Source organism: Nestor notabilis, unplaced genomic scaffold, assembly GCF_000696875.1.
Source record: "Nestor notabilis isolate BGI_N333 unplaced genomic scaffold, ASM69687v1 scaffold2645, whole genome shotgun sequence".
NCBI classification, from domain to species: Eukaryota; Metazoa; Chordata; class Aves; order Psittaciformes; family Psittacidae; genus Nestor; species Nestor notabilis.
This window is the reverse complement of record NW_009930148.1, coordinates 59,408-74,135: the sequence shown is the minus strand read 5'-3', so window position 1 is coordinate 74,135 and position 14,728 is coordinate 59,408. Positions and strand designations below refer to the sequence as shown.

Genomic DNA, 14,728 nt, shown 5'->3' with positions numbered 1-14,728 from the left:
AGCTCCATCAGGTTCTTGTTATCCACTCTTCAGCCTGTCCAGCTCATCCTGCAGGGTGGTTCCACCTTCCCAAGTGTCCCCTTCCCCACTCAGTTTGGTGTCATCGGCAAACTTCATCAGGGAGCACTTGATCCCATCACCCAGGTCACTTTAGACATTGAACGTGTTGGGGTCAATATTGATCCCTGGAGGACCCCACTAATGACAGGTCCCCAGTTTCTGGTTGTTCTCTGCCATTAGCTGGAGTAACTGAATGAGCCAACAGCACCAGAATACTCATGTTTTGATGAACCCTGTTTTCTCTTTATTAGCATTGTTGGGAGTTTTTATGAAGCTGAGATGACATCTGTGTTTTCAGCACCATCATCCATCACTTTTACCAAGCACTTTTAATGATCATTTAAAACAAATGAAACTACACATCCAAACATGACTTGTACAAATGGGATTCAGCTGAAGCTGGCAGTGTTTGTAGGAGTCATAGAATCCCAGACTTGTTTGGGTTGAAGGGACCTTAAAACTCCTCCAGCTCCAACCCCTGCCATGGGCAGGGACACCTTCCGCTAGAGCAGGTTGCTCCAAGCCCCTGTGTCCAACCTGGCCTTGAACCCTGCGAGGGGGGGGCCAGCCACAGCTTCTCTGGGCACCCTGTGCCAGCGCCTCAGCACCCTCACAGGGAAGAGCTTCTGCCTCAGAGCTCATCTCAGTCTCCCCTCTGGCAGGTTCAAGCCATTGCCCTTGTCCTGTCCCTCCATCCCTTGTCCAAAGCCCCTCTCCAGGTTTCCTGGAGCCCCTTTAGGCACTGGAGCTGCTCTGAGGTCTCCAGCAGCTTCTCTTCTCCAGGCTCAACAGCCCCAGTGTTCTCAACCTGGCTCCACACGGGAGCTGCTCCAGCCCCTGAGCATTCTCTGGACTTGCTCCAACAGCTCCATGTCCTTTTTATGTTGAGGACACCAGAACTGGACACAAGACTCCAAGTGTGTTCTCCCCAGAGCAAAGCAGAGGGGCAGGATCACCTCCTTTGACCTGCTGGTCAGGCTTCTTTTGATGCAGCCCAAGGTACAGTTGATCCAAGACTGAGAACTCGGTGGTTTAGAGTTAATAATTTGATTTATGGCCAGAAATTAATAGGATGTATATGGCAAACACTTCTTTCCTCTGGTGACTCTGTTGGACTTGACAAGTTGATGTGGTAGCTGAAGGCCTTCAGTGGTCTCAGGAATGTTACCCTAGCAATGGTTGGCCACTGTGTCTCCTGTATAATTAAAAGGGTAACATTTGCATGACTACATATTTGTGTAGCCTCCAGAACAAGCAGAACCACCATTATCACTGTAAGAAATCATTTGACGTACACGTTATTGTTTTCTGCTTTTTGGAGTGATTTAGAAGCACCCAGGGAATTACTTTGTTATAGCAGAGATTCTGCCCTAAATAAAAAAGAGCATTAGGAGAAAATAAGTTTGAAGTCACTGGAGGTTTCCATTTACTTCTATAAATCTCTGTTCCTAGTTCAGCTATTCTTTTCAGATCCTGTCATGCTCCCTTTTAAAATGCAGAGGGAACTTCTGTAAGTGAAAGAACTATTGTTTCACTTCCCCTTCTTGTCAGCTGCAAGCCACAAATATACTGTAATTACAATTAAACCAGCTAGAGATTGCATTATCTACAGTATCAGATGGGCCCACAGTTGGGGTGTGTGTGTTGCTTTCTCATGTTCATTCCTATGAATGGAGGATGAGTGAAGGGAGGCTCTTGCCCAACACATGATACGAGTGTTCCAGAAGATGCTCACTGTGGGCTCCCCAGCAGCTGATACCAGGCTGTTTGCCCTGCCAGGGCCAGCACTCTCTGTGCATACATATACATGCACATAAAGCCTTGGGGAGATGAATTTCTTTCCTAAGGCTCTGTCTGCAGTGTGATGATGTGTCCATGGTGAATAATTAGTACAAAGTTGTGCCCTGTTGTTTGGCTGTTTCTTAAATGCTTTTATATCACACTTCCCAGTTGATACCTAAGCTCTGCTTTGGAGAACTTTAGCTCCTTCACAGTCTATTGAATGTAGACTAGCTGCAGTTTTGACCATTTATATTCATAGAATCCCAGAGTGATTTGGGTTGAAGGGACCTTAAAGCTCTTCCAGTTCCAACCCCTGCCCCGGGCAGGGACACCTTCCACTAGAGCAGGTTGCTCCAAGCCCCTGTGTCCAACCTGGCCTTGAACACTGCCAGGGATGGGGCAGCCACAGCTTCTCTGGGCACCCTGTGCCAGCGCCTCAGCACCCTCACAGGGAAGAGCTTCTGCCCAAGAGCTCATCTCAGTCTCCCCTCTGGCAGGTTCAAGCCATTCCCCTTGTCCTGTCCCTCCATCCCTTGTCCAAAGCCCCTCTCCAGGTCTCCTGGAGCCCCTTTAGGCCCTGGAGCTGCTCTAAGGTGTCCCCTTGAGGAGCCTTCTCTTCTCCAGCTGCCCCAGCCCAGCTCTCTCAGCCTGGCTCCGGAGCAGAGCTGCTCCAGCTCTTAGGGCAGTTACCAGCTGACTGTGAGGAAGCACTTACAGGGAAGTGAAAAGCTGCTTCCCAGCAGAAGACCAACCACTTCTGGTGGTATTTTTGGTGAAACCACAAGCAGGGGAAGTTGAGATGTCCTGAACAATAAGTGGCACTCCCACTGCTACCTATGGAAGCATCTGATACCATCATCCATCATGTAGCCTTTCCAAGCTAACTCCAGGCAAAAGATGGTGTCTGGATCACAACTCTTTCTGTTGCACAGATGAAAAGTGAATGATGGTCACGTTTCCCTGATGACAGTCAGCTCTGTCTCACCTCATGTTTAACCACAATTAAATGTGGTTTAAGCAGTTCCTTCTTTAAGCATTTGGTCCAAAAAGGCTGTTTACTTCCAGGGGGCTGAGTATTTATTCCTCCATGGGTGGGGATTGTGCAGTGAAAGACAGAGGCTGACACATAACTCAGAGCCACTTAATTATCTTCAAACAAGAATCATTTCTCATGGGATAATAAAACTATTTCTTGGTAATGCTTCTGACTTGTCAGCGAGGTTTCCTTTGGCATTTTGACAGAAATAACTTCAGGAATGGGTTGATGGTGAAGAAATGTAGTGTGATTTTACAGATGCTCATGAAAGGTATTTCCTGGATAGGAAAGTCAGGGATGTATTTACATGAGACGGTTCACAGGAGGCTGGTGGTGTTGGTGCAGTGACTGGGAGCGAGTTGGGAAGGGATAAAGAGAAATCATCAGTGATGGAAGGTGGATGCAATGAAGAAGAAGAAGGAAAATCAGTGGAAAGCTGAAGAAACCCAAATGATTGTTAGGAAGAGATCACAAGGAAGGGTTAAGACGGGGAAGGAGCTACTCGACAGGAATCCGGGCGGTCTCGTTGAGAAACCTCATTGAAGGAGTTAACAGAAAACTTTACAACATTTTCATTTCATTATTTATTTCTTCGAGGCTCTTAAAGATTTTATGTTGGAGCCGTTGAGGATTTGGACCAGGCTTTTTCTGTCAGATGTCATAAAAGTACTCCTTTTGAACAGGAAATGAAACTTCGCCATCGTGTTTCAGAGCCCCGCTCTAATACAATAAGGACGGTTCCCAAAATACTTGGCGCTGGCAGAAGCAGCCGGAGCGGCTCCGGGAGGCAGTGGCCAAGCTCAGGAAGCACCTGGGGAGTGCTGGTGGGGAGGCAGGTGGAGCAATGTGGACGGGTTTGAACTAGGAACGTGCGACATTCCAAGTTTAGAAGTCACGGACACATCCTGAATGGATCATTATGGGGGTTTGTATTCAGCAACTCCGGGTTCATAGAGTCAGAGAATGGTTTGGGTTGAAGGGACCATAAAGCTCCTCCAGCCCCAACCCCTGCCCCGGGCAGGGACACCTTCCCCTAGAGCAGGTTGCTCCAAGCCCCTGTGTCCAACCTGGCCTTGAACACTGCCAGGGATGGGGCAGCCACAGCTTCTCTGGGCACCCTGTGCCAGCGCCTCAGCACCCTCCCAGGGAACAACTTCTTCCTTGTATCCAACCTAAATCTCCCATGTTTCAGTTTGAACCCCAAATTGGGAAGGTTTACACAGAGTGTGGCTGTAAAGTACGAGATGCTTTTTATCCTTTCATCTTCCAAAGCTTTGCTTCTCTGTCTCAACACAAGTCCCTTTGGTGGCAGTGGAGGTGTTTCCTAGCATAGATGGATAGATGGAGGTGAGGAGCTGGTCATCAGTTATCAGCTTTGGGCAATGGCTGTTTGAGCTGTGTTTTTTGACACAGTCCTTAGGAAAATTCCTTGTCTTGGAATCTCTTCCTGCAGTGGAATTCTGGGCTGGTGCTAGTGAGCCTTTATGGCACTGCATGCTCCGAAGGCATCCTCATGTTTCAGCTCCTTTGGAGAGGTCAGTAAATAGCTCAGGGCTCCATCAGCAGTGAATGTGGTGTGCAACTGGTATCAGAAGAGAGAACTGTTCTTTCAGTGTGAGCTTCACTGGAAGGAAATGAACGGAGCTGATCCATATGGAATTAGGCCACAGAATGGCATTAGGAGCAAGAAATTCCTGTTCAGCGCTTACAGATTGCTGGAGAGGTAAGTGATGGGAGAGATGCCTCAAAGCTCAGTCAGGTGAGGAGGAGGAGGGGGGATCCTGCAGTATGATTTCTGCATCTACCTGCTGGTGTTCATAGAGAAAATAAATTCCCATCTGTTCAAGTTGTCATCTCTGCTAAAAAGGCTTTTATAGCAGGATAAACATCCTTGTCATGAAAAGGAAACAGATATTCCCTACCAGATGAAGATGTCATTATCCCACTCTGCTCGGTGCTTGTCAGGCCACCCCTGAAACATGGGCTCAGTTTGGGTCCTGCTGCACAGCAAAGCTGTGGATGGGCTGGAGAGGGGCCAGAGAAGGGCCACAAAGATGGTCCAAGGGCTGGGCAGCGTGTGAGGAAAGGCTGAGAGAGCTGGGACTGTTCAGCTGGAGAAGAGCAGGCTCAGGGAGATCTGATCCCATGTGCCAGGAGTTAAAGGGGGGCTGCAGAGGAGATGGAGACTCCCTTTGGACAAGGAGTCCCATGGCAAAGCCGAGGGGTGATGGGCACAAGTTACTGCTGGGGAGATTCCCACTGGACACAAGAGGGAATGTTTCCCAATGAGAACAAGCAGCCATTGGAATAATCTCCCCAGGGAAGTGGTGACTCCCCAGCATTGGACACTGTTAAGATTGGGCTGGACACGGCGCTGGGACATCTAGTGGGCACACAGTCTGTGTCAGGCATGGCCTGGAAAGGTTGGAGCAGATGATCCTTGAGGTCCCTTCAACCTGGGATTCTATGATTCCGTGATTCTATACCAGTAGGTCCATTACATCCATAATGCCATAGGACTGAGCAGCTGGAACAGGGTATTCCAGCTGAGTAAGGATATTATTTGTAATATTTTCTTAATTACTTAGACACAACAGTAACTGCTCATAGGATTTGAATGTTAGATAAAGAACTTGTGTCTCTCTGGCAATGGCCAGTGTTGTTCATCAGTAATCACAGAATCACGGAATGGTTTGGGTTGGAAAGGACCTTAAAATCATCCAGTTCCAGCCCTCTGCCTAAAGGGAAGAACCTGTTCAGTGCAGCAGTTCACTTGCTCCCGCTGGGCCACAGCACTGTCCAGCAGCATTGTGCACCCCCTTCCATGAGTTCCTGAAATAATGACTTTCAAAACCTTCAGCAAGGCTTAAATGCTGAGGTTCAAGGCGTTTAATCTCACATAACTCAAAGTTATGGAGCTGAAAACGATGTAAAGATGCCCAAAGAAAATTCATTTGAAAGAATCGTGACAATAACCTGACTTTGGGTGTCTCAAGTTATCTGGAGAAGCTACTTTTGACTGAAGTATAACGCCAGGTATGTAGAGATGGGTAGAAATCAGGTTTCTAATTCAAGCTAAAGAATATTAGAACTAATTTTTTAAATTGCTCCCATTAATCAAATTGTGCAGTGCTTTATATTAGACCTCAGATAAAGTGGTTTAATAGATAAGAATTCAATGCAATAATTCATTTATTCAGAGACAAGGGCATCTATAATGAGCTTTAAGGTCCCTTCCAACCCAAACCAGTCTGGGATTGTGAGATTATTAATTTAACAGCAGTTATTTTTTTTGTCCACTGTGATTTTCATTCACTTCATCCAATCAATCTATTAAACAAACCCTTTCCTGCTCCAGCACAGGCTCTTGGTCCCAATTGCTCTTTGGATTTATCACTTCCATATGTTTTTCTTTTTCTCTACATGGGTTTAAAGTTACCTGTCACTTCCAGCAACCTATTCCGTGAGGAGGCTGTTCCAGGGATGCTCACAGCACAGCCTTAGTGATGGCAATACTGGAGACTTCAGGAAGCTTCATCTATAACTGAGCATTGCCCAAAGAAGTGGTGAATGCCCCATCCCTGGCAGCGTTCAAGGCGAGGATGGACACAGCCTTGGGTGACATGGTCTAGTGTGAGGTGTCCCTGCCCATGGTAGGGGTTTGGAACTGGATGATCTTAAGGTCCTTTCCAACCCAACCTATTCTATGATTCCTGACAAAACACTCTACTGAAGGATTACTAAGACCTCTTTGCCGGTCATCCTAATATTTAATGACCAAAACAAGTGAGACTATTTTAGGGAATTTTGTAATCCACACAAATGAGCCTCATGTCCTGAAAAGGAGAAGGGCTGCGAGTCGCAGCGCTGTGATTATTGTCATAGTTATAGAATCACACAACAATGAGAGAAATCCTCTGGAACAATAAAGGAAAAAACATCACAGGACTATGCCAAAGGTAGAGCAGCTGCATTGCAGCACTGAAGATTAATCCCTGTTTCCCAAATATCACTCGGGAATTCCACGTGCCAACTATGCTTTATTGCTTTAGTCGTCCATTCTTATTTGTTCCCAGAAGATTTGTGCTAACAATTTATGGATGCAGTCCTGTTAGCACCAGTGGAGGAGGAGAAAGATGATTTTAGTCTGAATTCTGTAGTTAAAAAGCCTGTGAAAGGTTTATTCCTTTTAAACAGATTCCCCCCACTCCCAACACAAAGCTTGGCACAAACCCCCCATTCCAAGCAGTATTCCTGAACCAGTATTGATGGGTTTATGACTTGTACCATTTTCACCAGAAGCTGACAGTATTTTATAAGCTCCTACTATTTGATACCTGACAGTGATGAGTGAAAAACCTCAACAGAAAAGTGGGCAAAATGGGATCTGGTGATGTTAAACTGTCCTTTAACTAAATCACTTCTTCAGCTTGGCCTGATTGGAAACACCTACATATATTTCCCCCCCATAATATCATTATTAAAGAGGGGAAGTTCAGGTTGGATCTAAGGCAGAAGCTCTTCCCTGTGAGGGTGCTGAGGCGCTGGCACAGGGTGCCCAGAGAAGCTGTGGGTGCCCCATCCCTGGCAGTGTTCAAGGCCAGGTTGGACACAGGGGCTTGGAGCAACCTGCTCTAGTGGAAGGTGTCCCTGCCCGGGGCAGGGGTTGGGGCTGGAGGAGCTTTAAGCTCCTTTCCAACACAATTCTATTACTCTATGATTCTGTTGATATTGTCATTAATTTTACTAATACTTTTCTTAAAGGGACGTTGGATTGGGAGAGGGTGATGGGCATCTCATGGTGGCCATTCTGTAGTTTTCTGTGCTCACAGTAGACATCAGTGCACCAGCAACAAAGGTTTTGTCACGAAAAACAATGACCCTGCCCAGATTGGAAAGGAACAAAATGATGTGCAGAACAATCATCAAGGGACTAATGAAAGCAAACAAAGAACTTGCAAACAAGCCCAAAACCATTGACATTAGAAAACACAAAGCTCTGGGGCAGGAGAAAGTGCAGAGTGTGTTTATGAGCCCCAAATGGGAATGTGAGCAAACAGAAGGCAGGGCCCTTGCTGCCTTCTAATGTTTATTGTTCCCATGTTTGCTGTGATGAAAGCTCCTTCCTCAGGTTCAGGGAGAAGAGGAGGAAACTTGGAGAGTTTATTCAACCATTGTACATTTAAATAGACACTTTGTACATCTTGAAGCCTTTTTCCTTACGTTACAAGAGCTTTGGACACGGGCCTGTAGGGACAGGCCAAGGGGAATGGCTTGAACCTGCCAGAGGGGAGATTGAGATGAGCTCTGAGGCAGAAGCTCTTCCCTGGGAGGGTGCTGAGGCGCTGGCACAGGGTGCCCAGAGAAGCTGTGGCTGCCCCATCCCTGGCAGTGTTCAAGGCCAGGTTGGACACAGGGGCTTGGAGCAACCTGCTCTAGTGGAAGGTGTCCCTGCCTGTGGCAGGGGTTGGAGCTGGAGGAGCTTTAAGGTCCCTTCAACCCAAACCAGGCTGGGGTTCTGTAACTTCATACTTGAGCGTTGTCATCTGTGTAGACACTGCACAGCCATTCCTACAGGGTTGCAATGACTGAGAAACGCAGAAGCTTGCACTGGGTTCCTGTCAGCACATAGGTGCTTGCTGCAGGCGTGATGTTTGGGGATGCTTCTGGTGCTTTGATCTTGGGTTTGTAGGTGATTTATATATAGAAATCCTGTTTTGTTGACAAATTCAGACCTGATTTATCTTAAGATGTCTTAAAGGACAACAAGGGTGTTCAGCAGTGACAAGTACTGCAGTGATGGGAGGATTTAAACAGAAAAAGACTTAAAGAAGGCAAGCTCCTCCTCTCTATTCAGACATACTGATGCCTAGAATAAATTACTACCAGGAATCAGCACTTTGAAGGGAAAATGACTATGGCACATAAATATTAGCTGAAAAGGATGGGTTTTCCTGACCTTCCTTCCTTTCTCTCCTGATGTCCTTGGGAAATGCTGTTCTGTATCACTGATCTGAATACTGCTGAGTTTGGCAAAGCCACATGACTCGAGCTGTTGACTTTATTACTTCTGGGGTTTTAGATGAGTTTTTAAAATGCTCCATCCTTCATTGTCAAATAATATGTGATGATTCCTGCTTTCTGCTCTGCTCTGTTGAGACCCCCCCTGCAGCCCTGATCCAGCTCTGGGGAACAGCACAAGAGGGACGTGGAGCTGCTGGAGCGAGGCCAGAGGAGGCCCCGGAGCTGCTGTGAGGGCTGGAGCAGCTCTGCTCTGGAGCCAGGCTGAGAGAGCTGGGCTGGGGCAGCTGGAGAAGAGAAGGCTCCTCAAGGGGACACCTTAGAGCAGCTCCAGTGCCTAAAGGGGCTCCAGGAGACCTGGAGAGGGGCTTTGGACAAGGGATGGAGGGACAGGCCAAGGGGAATGGCTTGAACCTGCCAGAGGGGAGATTGAGATGAGCTCTGAGGCAGAAGCTCTTCCCTGGGAGGGTGCTGAGGCGCTGGCACAGGGTGCCCAGAGAAGCTGTGGCTGCCCCATCCCTGGCAGTGTTCAAGGCCAGGTTGGACACAGGGGCTTGGAGCAACCTGCTCTAGTGGAAGGTGTCCCTGCCCGGGGCAGGGGTTGGAACTGGAGGAGCTTTGAGGTCCCTTCCAACCCAAACCAGGCTGGGGTTCTATGATCTGTTGCTATGCTCGGGAGAAAATACATACAAACTACTTTTGTTCTTCACCTCTCATAGATCCAGAAGGATGCTTAAGCTGATGTATTAATAGTAAGTCTTCCTGTTAACAATTTAGCTGTTACTGTACATACTCCAACCATTCTTTTTTATATTCCTTTTTGTATGCTGAGTCATTTGCATATAAAAATTAAAACACTTGGAGTGTCATTTACCAGAATCATCCAACTGAATATTCCCAGGCTGTCCCATCCGTGAGATCACGCTGTTTGTTTAATGGATTATAGGGATAAGTTTTAAACACAGTCACTCCAAAAGCTCCTCTCACCATGCTTGATATCTGATTTATGTTGTTGGGGTTTTCAATGTTAATTAAGAAGTGCCTGGAGTAGTGTTAGAGAAAATATAGGACGGAAAATCAAGTCCCTGTTGTTATTGGGTTGCAGGTTGATTTCAAAGCAACACAGATCAGGGATAGATAAAACAGGGTTCCTCCTGCTAGGGTGGTATAAGAATTTAATATTCATTTTTAATAAGGTAAACTAGAGAGAAGGCAATGTCTGTGCTGGGGATCTCCCTTCTCATATAGGGGTTTGCTTTGATTGAAGAGGAAAGCGAGTCCCATTACCCTGATGCAGTACCGTTGACTATGCAGCACAGTTATCACTCCCCAAACACAATGATTTTTGTTCACTTCATTTAAAACTTCTCCTTATCTTCCCATTTTCAGGCTCTGGGCTGGGTAGGGTAAGGTCAGGTCTCATTTTGTTATGTGACCTCCACCCATGTAAGGAAATTCTTTGCCTTCAACATCAGCTCTATTGTTTCCGGCACGGCCGTGGCAGCTTACGAAGCATTTGTCAAGGTTTTTCATGCTCAGCAAAGGCAAAAGCAGCTCAGGTGAACTGTTGAGTTGTATCAGCTCATGAAAGGAAGGATGTTTTCACATGAATACTTGATTTGATCCATGGTGATTGTCTTACTGGAAGAATGGGGTTCCAGAGAGGGTTAGGGAGTTCAAAAACATACACAAACCTAAATGCCTGTGTTTGAATATATAAAATATATTGAATATAGAAATATATATATATTTCTATGCAGTCATAGAATCCAGACTGATTTGGATGGAAGGGACCTTAAAGCTCCTCCAGCTCCAACCCCTGCCCCGGGCAGGGACACCTTCCACTGGAGCAGGTTGCTCCAAGCCCCTGTGTCCAACCTGCCCTTGAACACTGCCAGGGATGGGGCAGCCACAGCTTCTCTGGGCACCCTGTGCCAGCGCCTCAGCACCCTCCCAGGGTGAATTTGAATTAATGTATAGGGTTTCTTATGAAAATACACTTTAATTTGCTTGTGTATCCGTTGCTTTTGTTACATTTCAGTTTCAGTTCTTTGCAGTCCTGATTTCATCCGTTATCCTCTAAAGCTTGGACTCAGGTGGGGAAGGATTTTTGCATCTTTAGCACAACAATTCCATTGCAAAGACCTTATTTCTTAAAAATCATTGACTTTTGTCTACCCTTGGAAGTTGTAACTCTGTGGTGCTTCATATTGTCTTGGTTCTGATGTCAGATCTGGCTTTTAATAAAGAAGAAAACCTTGATTTCCTTTCGAGGTTGAAAAATAGACAGGTTTTCAGTCTGATTGTAACACAGTAAATGATTTACTAATCTTCAGGGATTCAGAAAGAGAACAAAAGCCATTGTAGGGGAATAATATGTGCTGGGCTTCTTAAAATACCACTTCTTCCAGTTCCCCTTTCAAGTTGTTTGATCAAAAACCTGAAAAGACTTTTTATTTCCAACCTGAATGATGACGTTCCGAGGTTTGGGTCAGGGTGTTTGTAAGTGAGTAAGATTCAGGTTATGAAATCCCAGATGAACGTCTTTATATCATACAGTTCAGCAAGTCAAATCTTTTGTTTTAATAGTAACGTGCAGCTTCATACAATAATCACCATTTATAGAAGGAATAACCACATTACACTGAAAGCAATTCGTGAGCAGGCAGCTCTCTAACCCTGTAACTGATGGCATGTCACATTTGCTGTGCAATGAGTGTTGGAGCTGCACGTGTAGCCCTGGCTTCTCCTGGCTCAGAAACATGCCTGTGTTGTATCATGCTGCCTTTGCTAACTTCCAATCTGGCAGCTCTTAACAGTAATTAAGAACTTCATCATATTGAAACCACTTTTAATTAATGAAAGGAGAAAGGCTGTAACGTGCTTTCCACACGCTGACAGATTGGTGGGAGTCCTGGTGTTCTGCCACACTTTGCTTTGATGTTCCTTCTTATATAGCTAAAGGGGCTGCAAGAAACCTGGAGAGGGGCTTTGGACAAGGGCCTGTGGGGACAGGACAAGGGGAATGGCTTGAACCTGCCAGAGGGGAGACTGAGATGAGCTCTGAGGCAGAAGCTCTTCCCTGGGAGGGTGCTGAGGCGCTGGCACAGGGTGCCCAGAGAAGCTGTGGCTGCCCCATCCCTGGCAGTGTTCAAGGGCAGGTTGGACACAGGGGCTTGGAGCAACCTGCTCTAGTGGAAGGTGTCCCTGCCCGGGGCAGGGGTTGGAGCCGGAGGAGCTTTAGGGTCCCTTCAACCCAAACACCAGTCCATGATTCTCTCTGAGTCCCACCACAGAAGTACCAACTTCTCTCTGCTGACTCTAGAAGGAACCAAGTGACAAACTCCAGTGTAGACGTCAGGACTGGAGAATCTCAAGTTAAATGACGTGAACCCTCCTGCTGGGTTTAACATAAAAGGACCATATGGGCTTGATACGAAGGTGGGGGCGAGCTCTGAAATGCTGCTTTATAGCACACTGGAACTTAAAAATCACAGCTGCTTTGCAAAACAGCATTTAGATTTGCTCTGCCAAGCTTCAGCTATTTATTTACATGTATTAGCGCGACTCGAGCCTGGTGTTTGGGCTGGAAAGCTTCAGGAACAGATATGCTCAATCATACAATCTCCTAATTCTGGGTTTGGGGAAAGCACAACCAATCTTGGCAATTTCACCATAAAACCATAGAATCCCAGACTGGTTTCTGTTGGAAGGGCACTTAAAGTTCTTTCAGCTCCAACCTCCTGCCGCAGACAGGGACACTTTCCACTAGAGCAGGTTGCTCACAAACCATTCTATGATTCTATGAAGCTGCAGATATGTATTTTTATGGATTTTTATGGAATTTCCTGGCATTTTTATCAGTTGAACATCCCAGCTGGAAGCTCATAGTACACTATTCTTTTTTAAGATATGCAGCTTAACAGAGCATTTGATGGAGCTGCCATCACTTGGAACACCCTGGAGACGTGAACCTATAGCTCTTTCCCACCATACAGTGTTTCTCCCTTCCCTTCATGGAGCTTTTCCATGGCTGGGGGCCTCATGGAGCTGCCCTGGCTGCTGACCCCTCGAGCTGGGCTTGGGTACGGGTCGCTGGTGGCACGGCTGAGTGAGCTGCTGACACTGGGGGGCTTGGAGGGAATTCCCATGTTTGCTGCAGGTTTGGCACTGCAGCCTGGCTGTCTGTCTCCTAACGGCTGGAATTTTTGTAGCAGCATGTTTCAGGCAGGTTTAATGTCGAAGATTGAAGGGGAAAAAAACAGCCTTTGGTAGGAAGGACTTTACACTTGGGAGGTGGAGGATGGGGAAAATTGTATAGGATCAAGTGGATTTTGGATATAAAACTTTGGATGCAGGAATTCCAATCACTCAATTTTACTGTTTTCTTCTAAGCATCCTTTATTGAGGATGACTGTGTGTTAATTAATGTAATCAGGTAATTGCTCTGGCTCTGTGCTGATGGGGGGGAACTTCTATTGCAGAAGGAAAATCTCTTCTGTCCCTCATTAGTTCATAACGGTCAGTTAGTTCTCTTCATCAGGTACTGGAGTGACAGGACAAGGGGTGATGGGTTCAAACTGGAACAGGGGAAGTTCAGGTTGGATCTAAGGCAGAAGCTCTTCCCTGTGAGGGTGCTGAGGCGCTGGCACAGGGTGCCCAGAGAAGCTGTGGCTGCCCCATCCCTGGCAGTGTTCAAGGGCAGGTTGGACACAGGGGCTTGGAGCAACCTGCTCTAGTGGAAGGTGTCCCTGCCCGGGGCAGGGGTTGGAACTGGAGGAGCTTTAAGGTCCCTTCAACCCAAACCAGTCTGTGATTCTGTGATTTGTGTCTGATTCATATGTGTCTGTTAGCCTGGGCTTTAACATTGGGCTTGATTTTGCTGAAGGCTTCCACAATTTCACCATTCCCTCCCCCACCCCTGATTTTTCAGAATGGTTTAAAATAACCAGATCAATGTTATATAGAAATGCATTTTGACTCTGTTGAAAGCTGGTGTACTCTGTTTCACTGACTATACCATTTAAATGGATAGCTTTTAAACATGGCATCATTAAAAATCTGTGGAATATGTGAATATATCCAGAGTTGAACATTTAAATGAAATTTGCAGTCCCTTGCAGTTGTACATGTTTAAGACAGAACTTTCCTTAAACCTATGTGTAACCCAGGCCCTGCGATGTGATTTTCCAGCTCTGGTCACAACAGGGCTTTTGAGCTTGAACTTTGATATAACTGTTCAATTTATGATAACTTTTTGTTACGTATTTGGGAGTTCTGTGTACAGAAGAGTTACTTTGTGCTGATGTGAAATGGCAGCTGTTGATCAGTGGGTTTTAATAGCAAATAACTGTATTTGAAGGATACAGATGTTGGGGGTCTTGGGGATGTCATTTGGACTGCAACAGTGGTTGGAGAAGAAGCCCCATGTGTATCCTTGCAGTTTGTAGGTGCCTTCCTTGACATAAATCACATCTCCTCTTCTCCAAACCTGACCTCACTGTTCTGCTATGGCTGTATTACACAACTGGATGGAAATCATTTAATAGGTGATATTACAGGGCTCTGTGGTGCCATCTAATGGAACTAAAGCACTGTCTTCCTCCTTGTCAAAAATGAGTGACACCCACCAGACACTATCCAGGGCTAATAATTATAGGTGCATGTGTTAAAAATAGTTGTATGAGCATCTTAAAACTCTAAATATGAATCCTAATAAATCACATACAAAAGCACTTTTCTTAATTCTCTTGAATTCTTCCCCTCCTGTAGGCTCTCGATGGAAATGTATACGATCACCTAAAGGATTATTTAATGGCATTCAGCAGG

At 46.2% G+C, this 14,728-nt stretch overlaps 1 protein-coding gene across 1 annotated transcript in view; it reads left to right on the top strand.

Moving 5' to 3' along the window:
* FCHSD2 (FCH and double SH3 domains 2) overlaps nt 1-14,728 on the top strand; it is a 72,723-nt gene that overhangs the window by 15,998 nt on the left and 41,997 nt on the right. The window contains exon 6 of the mRNA XM_010015282.1: nt 14,672-14,722. Coding sequence (XP_010013584.1) covers nt 14,672-14,722 — 51 coding nt within the window. The remainder of the gene's footprint in view (nt 1-14,671; nt 14,723-14,728) is intronic.